General features: G+C 40.0%; 1 protein-coding gene across 5 annotated transcripts in view; it reads right to left on the reverse strand.

Moving 5' to 3' along the window:
• Positions 1-18,801, reverse strand: part of DUSP16 (dual specificity phosphatase 16) — a 64,827-nt gene that overhangs the window by 26,101 nt on the left and 19,925 nt on the right. For 3 of the 5 annotated variants that reach the window (XM_074825658.1, XM_074825659.1, XM_074825660.1), the window contains 3 exons: positions 9,610-9,687; positions 2,208-2,808; positions 919-1,057 (listed from right to left, as the gene is read on the reverse strand). In XM_074825658.1, coding sequence (XP_074681759.1) covers positions 919-1,057; positions 2,208-2,438 — 370 coding nt within the window. In that variant the 5' untranslated portion in view covers positions 2,439-2,808; positions 9,610-9,687. The remainder of the gene's footprint in view (positions 1-918; positions 1,058-2,207; positions 2,809-9,609; positions 9,688-18,801) is intronic. The other 2 variants (XM_074825661.1, XM_074825662.1) reach the window with 1 other exon arrangement.

The following is an 18,801-nucleotide window of genomic DNA, read 5'->3' on the forward strand; positions in this document are numbered from 1 at the left end:
CTCAGTAACACAAGCACCTCCCTATCACTTTCATCTGAAGTCACTACAAACCTCAGAGAACCCTTTTTGCAAGAGGAAGCATCTTCTGGAGTTCTTTCCCGTTCCCTTATCACTATTCTGTCTTTGACCACAGTTTTAACATTTCTCAAAGACTAGGTATACACTTCATTAGGTCACTGATCAAGTCACTGCAATGAATTTCCTACTTGTATTCGTCATTCCCTCTTCTTTCAGCCCTGGATCTACTTCATGCTCCTCCTTGTCCCTTCTTGTGAATGCTGGGTCTACTGCTCCATGACAGAAGTACAACACAAGTCCACGTTAACACCAACAAATCTTGTGTTACAAGGACTCGAATTTCTATGGATGCTTTAACCTGGGATTTAAAAAAACCTCACCAAACAAACAAAAAAAAAAAAAAAAAAAAAGAGCTGAGTGGGGGAGAAGACCTAAATAGAGTACTACCACTTAAGGAGCTGAAGTTGAAAAAGTCACACAAAACAATCTCCATCACTCTGGGAGATCATTTCTCTTGTTCTTACTGTAGTAATTACCAATTCATCAAGCAAGAGATTTTCATCCTAGCACGTACAATACTTAAAAGACCAGGGAAGCACATTTCTTTTACTATTTTTGTCCCTAAAATGGCATACATATGCATCTAAAACCCCTGCATCTACCAATTTCCATTTACATAGCACTAATGGTGTAATATATCCCCTGTAAGATGCAATTTCTAAGCATTATGTGTATTATGAGTGTCACTACATGCATAAAGAACTACAGAAAAAGCTATGCTGTAACTGAAGTTTATACCAGCACCATTGCAAAACTGGGTACACATCTGCTATAACAAATAGGCTTTTCTTTCTTCTCCTTATTCAAGTGTGTCTTTTTTTTTTTGTTGGCACATCATACCTGAAAGCAGATACACAGAGCTGAAATTCTTCTCCAGTTTGCCCAGGAGCACAGTAAGAAAGCAGTCAGATGAGAGAGAGGTCACATCTTTAGAGCTTTGGTCATACACCACCACTTCCTGCTTGCAATCAATTTCGATCTGAAACACAATTCCGAGTAAGATAGGAAGGAGGAAGATGATTAAAATCACCACATCAGGGTTCCCACATACTTGCTATGCAGCAGTTCAGATATACAGATTTCTTACGTAACTGTACGCAAAACACTTCTTATTTTATACTTAATATGCCTGATCAGATTTAATTCCTTTGGCAGTTGGTAAATTTATTATTTACTCTAAGTTGAAGCACACACTGCAAATTTCTACCATTAGGTAATTTTATGACACTTGTAAAATGCTTTACCTTCAGCTAGGTTGGTTGGTTTGTTTTAAAACTAAGCTTTTTAAAAGGCGGCCCTACCTCAGTTTCTGCTTCTGGGATTTTTCTGTATAAACAGTAGAGAGACCTTAAACCGCCTGAAGCCACACACATTTTAGCCATCTATACAGCTTTATGCATAAAATATGCTTTAGATAATAGTAATAATAATCTTAAAAAGCTTCAGTTTTTAACATGTCAAAGCAAGAATGTAATAGATTATTTTTGCACTCAAAACATTTGAAACAAGTACCAATGGATAAAAAAAAGCAAAAACCTCACACATAGATACACATTAACTTTAAGCAGCTTAGCAATTTTCTTTTCACTGATAATGCTATTTAAAAAAACCAAACAAACAACCAAAAAAACCCCAACAAATAACCCAAAACAACCAAACCCCATTAAACTACTCACAGGAAAGGCATTTTAAACAGCAAGTAGGAGGCAGGATGGACAGAGCTACAGTTTATTTGCAAACTGTATGACCACTCGCTAAAGCAATCCCCACCACCATGGACCCCAAAGAACTCCTCAAAGTTTAGAAGGAGAATGTTTGCTGCCCTAATTACATACATTTTAGGGACTGTGCTTTGCAAGACATACAAGAACCCTGAGAGCATTCTTTTGGAGTAATTTCCAAATCCCTCCCCATTACTCTGTCGCTTAGGGGAGAGCAGGTTACAAAGAATCCCAAAGATAAACTTAGTGGTAACCAATACCCTCTCAGATTAGGAAAGAGCTCAGCAAAACTCAGTCCCCTAGTTTTGTTTTTTTTTTAAATGAAATACCTAAACAGAAATTATTACAAGCTGCTTTCCAGGCACTCCTTTAAACAAATACAAGGAATAAGAGGGAAATGACCCCTACCTTGTGTTTTGCTGAATGCTGAATGAGCTCTGTAATCAAAACTTTGTCCTGCTGCAGCCTCCGCTTCATAAGCTTGGAGCAGTTGATGTTGATGGCATCCAAGATGTGGGACGTATTGTATTCCACAAAGGGGCGGCTATCAATCAGCAGCAATTTTTCTGTACCACTCTCCAGCAAAGCCACCAACTTCTCGGCGACAATGAGTTGAGTCCTGATCATCTCATCGGCCATGACAACAATAAGGCCTCTTTCACCACCTCCCTCTCTAATTTGCTGCGATGATGTAATGGCTGTGTACTCAAAGGCTTAGCCACACCATTGTACTAGAAGTGTATGAGGTCATGCTGGTAGTGACTGGCAAAAGAAAAGTTAAACCCATTTTCAGAAAGAGCTCTTCAACTGAATGTCTCCTCCTGCTTCCAGTTGATGTGCCGTTACAAAGGGTTCATTCCACAAAGCAGCCCCTCACATCTGATTCATCGGGAGATGACTATGGAGTAGCCATTTCACAATTCAAACAAAAGATGCTTTCTGGCTGCTGCTGCATTACATCATTCTTTACCTTTGCTCCCACCCATCAGCTTTACACCGGACTAAGAGCCTGGAAGAAGGGGAAGATGGGAAAAAAAACAAAAAACGAACAACACACAAACCAGATGAGGCCATGAAAGTTTGCAGAACAAAACGTTCCAACTCAGAGGCTAACTGCACAGTGGTCTGTACCATATAATAAATACACTTCTGAGAAGTTCCCCTTCTCTGCTCTATATGCCAAACACTTAGAGAGAGTATTTGCATCTACAGCATCTGAATCTATTCCAATGATCTTGTCTGGACAATTATCTTGTATTTCAGGCAACATATCCTGTCTTAATTGCAGACTTTTGTTGCCACTAGCTCTGCCTCTTCACAAGACTTTGTTAGAATATAATTAAGAGATACTGCCCTAAATCATGGTATTCCTTTCAATAGCAAAACTAATTAAATGTGTTTCAGCACTTCACCACGTAGTAAGAAGTTGTAAAACTACTTAAGATACATTTTTAAAGTTTAATGCCTTGGAAAATATTTCACAAACCAGCACTGCAAGTTGGGGAACTTAAACTGTACAGAAGAAAGGACAAAACTTACATCCACCTCTCTCCTTTAAGAACATGGTTGAAGAGAAACCAGAAGAACAAGCTGCTACCTCAGGACACAAGCATTTTAGTTGAATTAATCACCAGACATGGAACAGAGGCCTCATGAATACACTACTGAAAGGTAAAGCAGCGAGCACTGTCTTTGGCCCTTCTGGAGCAGGTGGGACAGTTACGTGAGGTGCATTACACTTTTCACACATGCTAAATAATATCTGAAGCAAACTATACTTTTGTAAAATTAGATCCTGACAGCATCCAAACAACACTTTTCACACATGCTAAATAATATCTGAAGCAAACTATACTTCTGTAAAATTAGATCCTGACAGCATCCAAACTGCATCACCTGAAACAGCGGCAGCAACAGAGCAGTAAAAACACCTGATGTGTGTCACCACCTATGGGTATTACTGCCTCACAGTTGTCCTCAGGCTTTTCAGAGTCTCCCAAAAAACACTTTGATGGAACAAGTGCCTGTAGGAACGCTCAGAAAGGAGCCACCACAGGGCTTCATCTGTAAGGGATTTAGCTGCATTTTAGCACACACAGTGCCGCAGCTGTAGATGCAACAGAAAACATGAGTCGACTTGCTTTGCTCCCACAGTTCAAAACTTGGTCTCTTAGGGCAATCATGGATATTTACAGACAGCTGTCTACGTAAGGCTGCAACCATCCACTCCAGAGGAAACACATGCCACATGTCCAGCTGCCTCAGTGAACAACTCCAGCAAGAGGGGACAGCTGAGGGTGGTGACTTCAACGGAGGTGGTGGAGCTCACAGGTTAGAGCCTGTACATGAAAGGACAAGCCTGACAGGAGTTCCTCACCTCATTAGTATGGCAGACTGTTTGGAAATGAGCAACCTGGGCTCAAATCAGCACAGGGTAAAGCCAAGAAACCACATTTCTCCAGTTTGCGTGTCTCGCATTCCCTTTTCCTGTTTAGGGAAGCGATTTAAGTCAGCAAAACTATGCAACACCTCCTGTACAACGCAAAGTGCACCTTCAAGCGACTCCTATGTCACTTCTGGCCCATGCCACCCAGCCTGTGAGTCAAGCAGCCTTTGTACCTCTGCTGTCTGCTGGCTGGGACAAAGCAAAGTAACACAACTGGCATGAATCTGAAGTGGCCAGATGAAGAAAATAAAAATCCAATTGACTAGGACTCCTGAGGCAGCAAAACATTTGTAAACAGAAGCAAGTTATGAGGATATGTCTTCCTGGATTCTTAATAAACATACATTAAGGGGATGCACACACACACATGGGGATGAAGATTTTATATATTTAAAAAAAAAAAGTAATTTTACATTCTCAGTTTCAGCTAGAAAACTTGTATTTTACTTATAGTGTTGACTTGTTGCTTCAGTTTGAAATGTTTGCTATTTATCTTAGTTGCAAGAGAAATCATGAATTCAAACTAATTTATAGATAGTTTATTAAAAGTCCTCTTCCAGGAACAGGTCAGTTGTGTTTAGCAATGGGAAATCCCAGGTCAGCATATGTTTTACTCATTAGATATATTATACAAACCTACACTTACAAAATCTTAAATAAATTGAATTCTGAAAAAAAAAGTACAAACTTCACTTTAACAACCCAAAAAGAAAACTGAAAGAAACTCATTTTGTGAGTGTTTCATGTAGCAATTCAAGAAAAACACCAGGTTCCACATACACAGCCATTAGGTTGACAAAATGTGATTTTCTATTTGCCCTGACTTTAGTTCTATAAAGCCAGTGCTTTTAAGCTTGTCCAGATAAATGGAAGTGTATAGCAGTGAAATGCATTTTGCCCTAAACTACAAAATTATTGGAAAAATTACTATACCAAGCCTTAATTAAACCTATTAAAAAACCCCCTATCTTTGCAACCTGCTTGGCAGGTGCGCTCCCCCTCAAAGAGCAGTCATTATATATTGGCCTCAGGAAGGTATCAAAAGACTATGCCATTATGTGTGTGTGTGGGGGGGGGGAATGAAACTTGATAGTTGTGTCCATTTTTTTTCAGAGAGAAAAAAAGTATTCTGCATTTTTTTTGTACTTCTCTTAACATGTCCTGTCACGAAATTTGATTCTCTTTTATTCGTATCAAAGGCTGCCAGATACCAAACCCACTGAACTCAATGAAAACTTTTCCACTGGCTCTAGTGGGAATTGGCTCTAGCTCCTTTGTGAGCTAGACAGTTTGTTCGTGAACTAGACAGTTTGTTTTGATGGGTAAATTGCTGACTTAAAGTCCAAGTAATAACAGGAAAATAAAGCAGCTGAGAAACTACAGAACTCTAAACCAGAGGCTTTTAAATATACATACTCTTTTAATTTGCAACTTTCAGTTTGGGTATATTTCTTATCTTCTAAATGTTTACTGCTCTCTGCCTCAGACTTCACTTTTGTAGGATAGAAGTTTGTTTCAGAGGACCCTTAAAAAGAACTCAAACCTGTCATATGGTTACTGGGTAAAGAGCATGTAAAGAACATAAGGCAAGTGGGCTACCAGTCAAGAATCCTTTTAAATAACACCATTACTTCAACGTATAGCTATGTGTTAAGTTTCTGAAAGCATTCTGCCCATGTCTTGGAAGTAACAAACGTAACAGTAATGTCACCTCAAGTTATTGTGATTGAAATCCTATTTTGACAGGAACAGCTCCACTGGGCAAGGGAGGAACAACATTTTCATCAATTACAGGTTTTTGCTGTTTTAATTCTCTCTGTTTCTGGTACTGTCAGACTTTGGGACTCTACCTTGGGACCCATCTGAATAAAAGAAACTGGTAGCTGCCTGCTCTAGGGAAGCACTAGAGCTCTCTTCCCCTTCCTGGTGACTGCTCTCATCAGTCAGCTACTACGAGGTGTTGAATTATCAGCTTCATTCATAATCATAGTTTGTAAAAAGCTGATTTCAATTTCTTGACCGTTCTCTTTCTGCTGTGCTACTTATGACTTAGATCTCAATGGCATGTATTGACACCATAGCGTCTCATCAAATGATGCAACATAATGCTTTGCCCTAAACAGGCCATTATGTTGCTGATCTTCAAGCTAGGAAACCATCTGAGTCACAGGATGTTCTACACTGAAATCAGGATTATGGAAAAGTGATCCGTAATCGAGCTATGAGAATACTGCATGAAGTCATTCACATACATACTGGTAATGCTGTGTGGCTTCTTCCTCTTTGTTGATGGACTGCAGCATCCTGCACTGCTCGTTACCTCTCCTTTTAGACAAGAAAATTAAACTTTTAACTCACTGTAAAACTAAAGAGATCTGTTCCACGCTTGCCCGGTATCTTTACAACTTCTCCATGCTGTTTAAAGAACCAAAACAACAAAACTCCTACTATCTTCCACACAAACAGCAGTGGATCTCCAGTATGTACGTGTAATGATGCCACAGAACTACAGGATCTCTCTTCGCCTCAGTGATTCCTGTCCCCATCCCAAGTGGCTCAGATGGAGCAAAGCAGACAACCACAGAACTGGAAACCTGGCACTTAACTTGTGTGTTTGACTGTCTTCAGTCAAAATAACACCATTTGTACGTACTCCTGATTTCTACTTCCACCACTTCAACTCCAAGCAATTCCCTTACATCAGAGCAGGACTTGTTTGAGTTATGTCAGGCTTTAGCTCATATGATAGCAACTATCTTTAGAGAGGCAGATATAGTAAGAATATATTTTAAAAACTCTCATGACAATGCTCTAATTCTACCTCGGTTAAGCAATTAACAAAGAGCTTCCAGAAGCCTGGCTATAATCTCTGAAAGACTTCTACCTCTCATAAGAAGATAACCTTGAAGTTGAACCTTGGTGTCATAAATGCTCAGCAATTTTATTCCCAACGTCACTAACGCCTGCTGTGTCAGGTGCCTACAGCAATACTCCCACATACGTCACTGCCACATGGCAAAACACCAACAAAATAACTTTACAGCCTCTGAACATTAGAAGGTCCTGAAGGGTAGCTTTTGCATACTCAGCCTGAGACACCTGAAAGAGTTGATTTTTTAAAAACTGTGCATTCTTCTACTTTCTAGAGGCAAACACATGCACATATGAGAAAAACATTATCCTCCCCTCCAGTCAAATTCCCTTTCATGTTTCTCAGGATGGGCACCAGCATAAAAAAGCAACCCAAAAGCTGAATCAAAACACAGAGGCAGGAGATCCTAAACTGCAGGACACATGCCACTGCTGGCACATCAGCTGTTTTCAAAGGAGTATTTGGCTTCAGGGTTCGTGAGCTGGGAGCTGCCAGTGGTTCAAAAGCCAGTGCCAACACCACCAGCACCAGTCCCTACCACCACTGCCACACATGGTACTCAACAAACACCTCCGTCAGAGAGGAACTCCTGATCTAGGGATCACAGGGTGAATTCCTACTCCAGCAAGATGTGTTTTTTCTCCCCAACATCTGTGACAGCCACAGCATTCCCTCACCAGCCTCTGAAAGATGGAAATAGAAGGTGTTCTGGAGAGATGTTTGTAACCTATGCTATTAGAGACCGAGTGACAATCAAGAAGAGAGAGGGCCAATCCTTGCTCAAGTTGCTACTCATCAGTACCGAGAAACACAAAGTGTCTATGGAACACAAGGGAAATAAGATTTCTAAGTGAAAGTGAGGAATAGCTACACTTCTTCAGCAAGCCAATAAATTGCAGAGATTGACAACTGTGTAATAAAGTGTAAAGTCTGAGAAAAAAAGTGCAACTGAAGTTATAAGAAGCCTGTGTCTTGCCTGCCATCATGCAGACCACAGAGGAGTGAGATGACAAATGCCTGTGATTTAAAAGAGCAGCTCTGTTAACAAGGGCTCGTGTTCCTCAACTGGGGGAAATGACAGTGTCTTTTGGATTTTCAGATGACTCAAGAAAGTGTCATCATCTCATAAGCACATCATTTCCTCACATTGATTGGGGGATGGAAGAACACAGACTTTCCCCCACCCTTCCGAGCACATTCTGGTGCAGGAGTGGACAGCAGCTAGGAAGTCACTCAAATAGAAACACATAGATTTATAACTGGTTTTTTTAAACGTCACTTATGTACTGTGTTCATAAAAGAGAAGCAGTTTTAAGAATTTCACCCTGCTCTCTTTGCTTATCTGTATGATCACAATGGCTGCTCCCTCCTCTCCTACTTTCAGTTCATCTGTACTTTAGATCTATAGATGCAGTCAAAATGGAGAAGGTTCATTTTCTCTTCCTTGTAGAAACAGCTGCCACGTGCATGTTAGATTACATGCTGTACATTAATAAGAAAGGCAAGTATCCATTGAAAAAAAATAGATAAAGGAGAATTTTCAGTTCAGTACTCTATTGTCCTTCATCCTACTTGACTAATTACTCAGTTTTGACTACTAGTTCTAAAGAAAAGTCAGCCCACTTCATTGTGCTCACCAATCTGAAAACTGAGATGTGGAGTCATAGAATCAGAAAATAAATCAACTTCCCACGAATAAGCTGCATAAAAGACTTACAGTTTAGATTTTTAAGCTTGCTCTACTTCTACACCTACTGCTCAGCAACATTTTTACCATCAGCACTCTAAGATAGCTGGGCTAAGCAAGATGAATGGACCTTCCATTTAGATAACAGTAAGGTATTGCTTTTCATAAAAATAGTGGTATTTTGAATAATATCATGTATTCTACTACCAAAACACATACCACCAAAACACATACCACCAAACCATCACGTTTTGCTGACCTACTCAACATAGCCCTGGAATACATGCAATGTTCTTGCAAATATCATCCGTGCATCATCACCAACTCTAAGCAATAAGCCACCTTATCATCACTTGCATTTACCAGAAGCCAACCTCTGACATTCACCGTGGAACAATAAATTAAGTATTACAGCAGGGAAACCTGACTGATAGAATGTGAGCTCATGGCAAGTCTTAGAACATGCTGGTGATACGTTACATTACTCTGTGCAACAGCTCAGAGAATTTACCTGTGGACTCCCTTCTCCACCCATACAAGCTCTTTCCATTTCAAAATACTTTTTCATTGCAGGTTCACAGTTCTGTGACACCCAGAATTAAAGCTTACCTAATCCACTCCAAACAAACCCTATAATACATAACATTTTTAGTTTTCTATTGCCTGGGACACTAGGCAACCAAGAAAAGTGTTAATGGATTTTTAAAAGATGATTCTCCCTGTATGGCTTCCAAGTCAAAGCAACTGAAAATTCTGGAGTACTTTTATATGAATTCATTATTTCATGTCAAAAACAATTACTCACCTCCATTTAAGTCAAAATCTAAACGGGCTGAACAGGACAGAAGGGGGTCCACATACAAAGGCCAGAAGAAGGAAATACCTAAACACAGAAAAAAAAGAAAAAAAGAAATCCTTGTTACAAGGAAAAAAAACCCAGAAAACAGATTTCACACTTTCAGTGCAGTCATTTGCTGTAAAACTCCCCAAACACATGAAAACCTAGGTGAGATTTATAAATGCTAGCATTCATTTACATGGAAAGGGTCAGAAATAGAAAGTTATCTTATACTGATTTTCTAAAAGAAAAGAAAAAACCCACAGCAAATTTCTCCACTATCTTTAAAAAGAAAAAAGTTTGGAGATGCTTAAAAAAACAACAAACCAACCAACCAACAGTCACCTTCCAAACAATTTGACACATCTCCCTGCTAGAAAACTAATCTGTAACTAGTGTTCACTGATGATGCATTTGCATGAATTCAAGCAAATTCACAAATTCTTGTTCAGTATCTGTTAATGTAAGAGATTGCCATAAATCTGATTACAGCTATATTTTGCATGGACAAAGACTAACGAAACAGAACATCTCAGGTAACTAATCCCACCTCCCCACATACTAAGAAGGACAACGCTGGAAACTGGTAACACTGGTGTCACCAAACATTACGTACAGTCATACCCGCACAAGTTCTGTACAAAGCACCTGCTGTTCCTACATGATCAAATTAAATTATAACCTTTACATGAGGAAGTAAAAATAAACACATTAGTGTCAATTCCAAACCGTTTCCTGGGCAGCTAAAAACAAGATTCAAATCATCGCTATCAAGAGATGACAGCTTCGCTTAATTACTGTAACATAAACCATGATAATAAATTACTGCCAAGCACTGCCTTATTACAAAACCCAGGAGTGGCTCCGAACCACGTAGTAAATCATATGACAGAGGGCTGCGTTACAACAGTTGGTGAACAGATTCAAAACCCACATCACCTCGCAAGGAAAAGAGCTACAAGAACCACCTCTCTGTCTTTAGGCAACCGCTCTAAAAACCTTGCGAACGCCAACAGTAGAACATGGGGCTAGAGTCCTTCAGAGAGATAACTGCAGAGTTTGCTACCCAGAACACGCTCTGCTCGCTGGGATGGACACCTTGACCGTGACCCGTGGAGGTCCCAGGCTGGAGATCCTCTCACTTGTCCATCAGCAGCACACAGGCGTACATACACAAGAGCAGCAGGGCAGAGGCATGGACGAGAAGATCTGTTGAAGATTGTGCCGGGTCCGTTTCTCCCCCTGCCTGCTCCAGCTGGCAGATACCCTTTTGAGCCCCGGGAAGAGGCTCTGCAGATCTCCCTTGCTCCTTCCCCTAGTCCAGCAGCAGAAGCCCAGCAGAAGGCAATGGAGAACAAAAAGAAAGCTCATCCCACCCATTGTATTTCTTGCTATCACCTTTTCTAATCCCTGGGAATTAAAACTAACCTAATGCTTTACACTGATTAGGCTCTGCCTAAAGACAAGACCCTGTGATCAGAGACCACCTTGCGACAGTCCAAGAAAACAGAGTACTTAAGACAAAAAGCATCTCCCTTTTTTAGTTCCTTAGTGCTTCACATGCAGTTTCTGAAGTCTCTCTGGAAACTGCCAGGTAGTCTTCTCATTCACTAATACCTGTTATCCATGACTCTCCGAAGTCCTTACAAATAAATTAGCTACCACCTCAGGAAACTATACACTATTTTTCCCACTTTAATGAATTGAGAGTTTAAAACAGCCCACAAGAGCCCTCATCTCACCATTGGGTGCAATTAATTCTGCTGAAGAGCAGATGAGGAACAAAGCATATACTTAATTTCAACACAGTTTACTGGAAGGAGGTGTCACGTTTTTAGAACAGGATCCACTCATGATTGAAGACTGAGCTGCTGCAAGTTCAGCCATAAGCATTAAGCACATTTGGAAATTCCCTGGCAATGCTGTTAAAGGAACAGACATTTCCTGTAATTTTCGGAAACATTTTATATCTCCCCACCTCCTTTTTAGCCTTGGTGGTAAGAAGGGGGAGGAAGGGAGAGAGGTTACCATATTACCATTAAGTGAAATATGAATGAGCCACCCAAGTTTGAAGTGGAAACTTCGGCTATTTGTGCTTAGGAGAAAGTTTTTTTTTAAAAAAAGTCTTTCATCATTAAGAAGTCAGGATTTTTCTGCTGACTTTAGGAAAAGAAATATACATCCTTTCAATTACAGTGAATTACAAAAGGATATAAACTTGCCTTTTTACTCACTTCTGGCAAATAAGAAGTCCTCCAGGCCTTATTTAAATACCTTTTTCTATTTTCCAGAATTAGAAATGGAAGCCTTTTTTTCTTGTCTCTTGCTCAGGGCCTTCCCTAAACTGCAGCTAAACGAACTCAACCAGTTGGGTCACAGGGAGCGTTCCTCCTACAGCTACAGAGCTGTGGTGCATCAAACAAGCTAGAAGCCAGGGAGAAACTGAACAGTCAAGCATGACAGCATCCTTCTAAGGACCTCAGTACCTATTTCTCCTTTCCTAAAAGTTTAGATTTTTACGAGAGGATGGGATTAATCTTTCATGAAGTATCTGGCATAAAATCTATAAAATTTAGAATAGGTTATAAAATTATTTTATTTATCTATGTAATCTGAGTCTGAAGAGATCCAATCCAAAGCCACAGCATGTAACATAAGAATTCACAAACCACATTAAAACTAGAGGACAGCTGCCTATCCTTACAAACCCATCACAAGTGCTATATCGGCCGTACACCAAATGGTGAAGATTCATCATTTGATTGTGACAACTGGCAAAGTCCACGCCTGCCAGCCTCTACCAGCAACTGTGTTTTAGCTTTTGATTCAAAGACATAAAGTACAAAAAGCGAAAAGCTGAAAGGGTTGAACTACTTTAAAAATCCTCAAGCTGTTGAAATTCCAGCATATCCTTACTCTTTGTAGAACAAGACTGCTTTACAGCAGCCCTTTTCGTGACACCAAGGTTTCCACCTACTACACAATCCACACATCCCAAATCAACTGACCATGTTCTGCAGCTCTGCAGACCAATATGAACGGTGACTTTTGGATTTACATAGTCATCTTTTTGCTGAGAAACAGATTAAAAGGAGGAGTGCTCTGAAGAGTAGTGCTAAATAAACACCAAGCACAGCAGTTGTAATAGTCTGTGCTACTTCTTTAAAAGGTTTCCTATGAAAGAAGGTAAGATGGGACCTCAGAGTCTTCAGATGATGGTTAGCCTTTAAGTTTAAGGCCTTTCTCCTAGTGAAAGACTTTAAGGGGGAGATGTTCAAATAATATGGGCCTGCAAATAAGGAGCCAAAAATTAAAAAAAAAAAAAAAAAAGGCAAGCAACTCTGATCTGCTTTGTGGTCACTGTATGATGAAAACAGAAGGTGGATCTGAAACCTTCGTACAAGAACCAGGATGGATTAAAGGCAGAGGATAATGATGGTAATTTTATTAGGGAAATAAATCAGAATAGCTTCTGGGCAAGGCAGGGGTAAATTTCTTGCAACAGACTTTTTAATAATTCTTCTCTTCAATTAAATTGAATGACTAAAGATCCCGATGAGTCAATCTCTTTTAAGAACAAGAGATGTGTAAACTGCTTCCATGGTACGGTATGGTGTGGGTTAAAATGTTCTGCTCTTTCACCCATTTGAGGAAATGACACCAGTTCTCCCGGAAGGCAACATGCACATTCAACCCCTTCACATCAGGGCATGAGAAAGTTTGGAAGGAATTTCTTTTTCTTTTTTTTTTTTTTTTAATTTTTTTTAAACTGTCAACATTAATACTTTGTTTCTTCCTGCTTGTGTCTGAAAATACAGTGCTGCACTGTGCTGCATGCATGTCCTGTCAGCTGTACAGAGAAACATCTAGAAGTTTTAAAAAAAACCTTAGTAAGTGTTAATTAAATCTGTTGTCAAAGTCATTTAAAAAACGCTCTGCATGCTCAAAACAGAATTAATATTGTGAGCAGCGTGTGCTTACATAGTGACAAAAGCACACAGAAGCATCTTCAGAAGGGATGCTGGGCCCTGTAAAACATCGACATTACACATACGTAAGCTCACTTCTGCTCAGTAAAGCAGTTAAGTTTAATTGAGTTTCTCCTTAAATGACATCTACAAGTCAAGGAAACAGAATAGATGGTAGAAAACGAGTCCACAAACATGGTACAGCTTGACTTCTCAAGGTAGGAGGAGAGAAGGAAACGTAGAGGTGTGTGGTGTACAGCAACGGCTCCCTGTTAATGTGATGGAATAATTCAAGTGGTTAGGTGTACCCAGAAATTAAACAGTTGCAGTAATCCTGTTAAAAGGTCTCCCATTCTGGGCTGTGCAGAGTAGTAAGGGGTTCAGGCTATGACATGGAGTGACTGCTGGATTGCAGATGAGGCTCAGAAAATAAATTAACAAACTCCTAGATCCGGACAATTGGGACCCAAACCTCTCAACATGGTGTAAGACTCCTGATAGCTCACACACTGGGAACAGAACATATTTTCATATCTAAATTGTACCCACAAAGGTAATTATGATGACCTGCTTATTACAATTTTTTTCAAATTTTAATTTAATTGACAAGACGGTACCAACAGGGCCTCAGTTCAGGAACAAAAGCACAAGTTGTAGTATCTCACTGAGCGATGCTCCAAGTAAAGTGCCCTGGTACGTCTTTCCCAAAGGATCCCAAGCATTTCTTTGAATTTGAATCATGTTATACAAGACCTGCAGCAGTGCCAGAGCCACATTTCTAGCATGGTAACTACATGGCTGAAAAGAGAAGCCATATATATCTTTACAATGGAAGGAGAGAGAAGAGGGTGACTTACGTTCCCCTGCTGTGCGTCTTCAATCACTATAAACATTACCATTTAAGTAGAGGAAGAAGAGTGACATAACCACAAAATACATTAATCCCCCATAAGAACAAATGTGACCGCCATTACATCTAGTTTGCAAGAATTAAAAGGGATCAGGATTTTTTAAATTTTGAAGAGCACAAGCATGCAATACCAAAGCGAGGGAATAAATTCTCTTGCTATTATCTGATATGAGCCTTAGTCAAAGACCAGCGTTAATTAGAAACGTTCTGTAGCAACCTCACTGGGCTTCTAACAGGATTTTGAATAGCAAAGAGAAACAAAACGTATTCTCTTAAATTACATTTGCATTATCCTGTTTGAAGTGTGCTTACATGTATCTACAGCTCCGTACATATCTATAAACAAGATTTTATATTTCTTCAGAATTTGCAGAAGCGTTCCTTTTACACAGTCCTTTAAAAAGCAACCAAAAAGGCACTGATTGTTGTCAAAGCAGTCCCAAGCTAGGAGAGTTCAACATGCTTCTGCAATAACTGAAGTAATATATCTACAGAATGGATCAACTTTGGTGCATGTGGAGCCAACTAAAATACTTGGAAAGAAGTATGTCACCTTCAAACTGCAAGATCCTTGTGTTTCTGAGGTATTCAGCAATGGAAGAAGCACCAGTTATTTGACAGTGATCATGGATACAGCAATAAATAATACTGATTAGTTTTATGACAACTGATTATATATAAACTCCTGTTGATACCACTGGCAAGTGTTCTGATCATTTTCAGACTTCCAGTCTGCCTGTGAGCAGCCCATAGGAATGAGTTAGGTTTTGGTACGCAATCCTGAGGTTTTTACCTCCAGGAAACTGATCCTGAAGGATAAAGGTATACGATGGGTGGTCCTTAATCACTTCCTTTATGTGAAGATTGAGGTCAGAGTGGAAAAAGAGCCAAGGAAGGAAGTCTGCAGCACCCCTCAAACACACACACACACCTTCCTGAACAACTCCTTCAACAGTTTAGAGGGTGAACTTGTAGTTTAAATTAAGTAGTCAAGAGTCTGGGATAGAAATAAACAGCTTGCACAAGCAACACACTATGCTATTAAGTTTTTAGAAGTGACTTAAAAATTAGGTCAGTCTAATTTGTGGCTGATACTTTGTTCTTTCACTACTATGAACTCACAATGATGTCAGTCTCATGTTCAAACATGCCACATTTAGCAGCATACAGGCTTCCTGAGAGACTCTCTCAGCCTTCCTTTGTGCAAAAGGCTTCTGCCAGATTCTTAGCTCATACTTCACTGACTCAGGCATGCCACTCCAGTTTCAAGGGAGTTACACTGGCTTCCCATCAAATACTGCACAGTTTGGGGGGGGTTTTCCTCTTTTTTTTTTTTTTTTGAAAAAAACCTTACTGACTAAAAGTTTAAGAACATGTGGCCATATTCAGGTTACCATTTTAGGCCTCACCTTCATTAGACAACATCCAGAAGAAAACTACCCATTAAAAGGTGTGGGGAACAGGTGGTTTTAACTAATTCAACCCACCTTTCAATACTTAAAGGGGGCTTATAAGAAAGATGGAGAGTGACTTTTTATCAGGGCCTATAGTGACAGGACAAGGGACAACAGTTTTAAACTGAAAGAGGGTAGGTTTAGACTGCACATAAGGAAGAATTTTTTTTTACAGTGAGGGTGGCAAGGGACTGGAATAGGTTGCCCAGAGAAGCTGTGGCTGCCCCCTCCCTGGAAGGGTTCAAGGCCAGGTTGGACGGGGCTTTGGGCAACCTGGGCTAGTGGAAGGTGTCCCTGCCCATGGCAGGGGGGTTGGAACTAGATGAGCTTTAAAGATCCCTTCCAACCCAAACCATTCTATGATATTTCCTCATCCTTACCTGATCTAAAGAAATCCTAGATGTCCCTGTATTCTACCCAAATTCAGCTAACTCTTGAGGATGAAAAGCATCCCACTGAATTGGGGCTTCGTACAGAAACGCTTCTTATGCAGCTGCCCCAAAACCACAAAACACGCTCATATACAGAAGCTAATCTGTCTGCATAACTTTTGATGTTCAAGGAAGATACCTTTTCATTATTTCTAACACAAAACTTACCGCAGGGTTTTTAAGCACCTTAGCAAAGATGACAGCTTGTGAAGCACAAGGATATTGTAAGTTTGTCTAACTACAAAACTTCAAATGACCCTCGGACCCAGCGGCAAGCTTTTGCAAGCATCTTTAGACCCAAGTGAAGCAGCTGTTTGAACCACCACTGCTGCTTGTTTTGCCTGAAGGGCAAAATTAAACTGAAAAAAGATAAAGAAGATATTTTTAAAGCAGTTATTAGTCCCTTCCACTTCTCACCTGCCAGCAGGAGACCCACTCTAAAGTGCCACCCTACCTCTTGCCCACTGTTTTTCCCCTCATCCTCCCAGATAGGCCCAATCAGCCTTTTGCGTGGCTGCTCTCTTAATTTGAGGGCACAAAAATAAAAAAATCTCAGGTGGAGTAAAGGAAAGCCATCTAAAAATACAACAGTAGGTAAAAAAAACAGGTCACTGTTTGAAAATGGCCATCTACAAGTTCATTCTTAGCAATCCCAATTCTCATCATTTAACTCATGTTTATGCCTGTCATTAAATATCTATACTTAACCACACGCCATCTGTATTTCCCACTGCAGCAGCCACCACAGAAACCCTACCTGACAAACACTCTGCTGGAGCAGAAGCAAAAGAGGAAAAAAGGGTGACAATTTACATGCTGCTAAAGCATTTATCTTGGGGCTACACTACGAGAGATTTAATACTAGCCCAGGTTCCCCCACTCTCTTGTTTGTGATGCTGTGTTCCCCAACCAGTACAGATATTTTTATTTGTTTTCTATTTGTTTTAAACTATCATGTCAGTGTGTTCAAACCTATATTACACATCCACGGAACAATGCTATTGCATGAATTCTCAACGTGGTTAGAAAAGCACTCCACTCTGTCTCAGGAAAAGATGCATTATCTCACAGTCATTTCCAGCAACACATTACATTCCAGCTACTCTACGAAAGAAAACATACAGACATGGTTCACAAGAACTGCATATCCAACAGATCCCCACTATTACTGCTGCATCTGCAACTGCCCAAGGATACAGGAAAGGCAAGTCTTGCAGGGAGAGGTGACGTCTTTTATGAGACCAGTTAATATGGAGCGATAAGAGGGAGGGCACGAACTCCAGAATGCACAAGCCCTTCCTCACACACACAGACGTGAAACAGAACCAAACAGTGACACTGAAACAAAAGCTAAGGCTTCCAAAACATCTCCACATCCAGCCTGTCCCTCTTCCCAAACAGGAAAAGAAGAAGTCCAAAGCACATCCCGAAGTATGTCATAAATTACCCAATGAATCATATTCCTCATGGAAACTGTCTGGCCGAAGCCGCACCACTGAAAATATGTGATAAAAGACATAAAGAAACCTTAAAGATAGCCTCAAAAAAAGACCACTGCCTACTGCCTAAATTCTGGGAGTTAATACCAAAACAAGAAAATCCTGGAGTCATCACAGAGTTAATAGATTTGTGGTACATTTTTCCCAGAGACAAACTTTTCTCTGGATTATCAAGTTGTTTATTATTATTAACTCAACCTTGACGTAGATTTAGCTTTATATTCACTGCTTTTGTTTCAAGTTTTAAGTGGGGTTTGTGTTCTTGAAACCTTGTCTGTCTTCCCCAAAATAATTGGTTCAAACAGGAAAAAAAAAAAATGCCTCTCTGTACAAACCTTCCTTATAGCCTGTCTGAAAAAAAGTTTGTGTTTTCTGAAAAAAAAACCCAGAAAACAAAACAAAGCACACAAAAACCCCATATAAAAATGATAAGTTTCCTTAAAAGTATTTTTCAGGTTACTGAAAAACTTTGACCATTTCCAGCTACAACTAAAAAAGTACTGCATTATTCAAAATTATAGAAGTTTCATTCTACAACGCTACGAGGAGGCAATAAAACTTATCTCTTTTAAAGTAAAACCAATTTTCTTTTCCTTCAGTTCCAAGCTGACTTAGAGGTACCAGTGACAAAGACAGCAGATGAGATTAGATTCATTTGCCCTTATAAAGTCATGACAGTGATAGATGTAGTTGATACATGTGTTACCTGGGGGGTTTTTTGGTTGGTTTTTAATTTTATTTGGATTGCAAAGAAATGTTAGCTAGCTAGTTTGCCACCTAGAGTGGTGTATGCAGTTCAGTTCTCCGCAGGAACTCCGAGTGGCGTGAAAAGACTGACCCTGGTGGTTTGAACAACGGGGTACGAGGAGCATGGCAAAAACACACTTGAGAGAAGCC

The sequence above is a fragment of the Strix aluco genome, chromosome 5, assembly GCF_031877795.1.
Source record: "Strix aluco isolate bStrAlu1 chromosome 5, bStrAlu1.hap1, whole genome shotgun sequence".
NCBI lineage: Eukaryota > Metazoa > Chordata > Aves > Strigiformes > Strigidae > Strix > Strix aluco.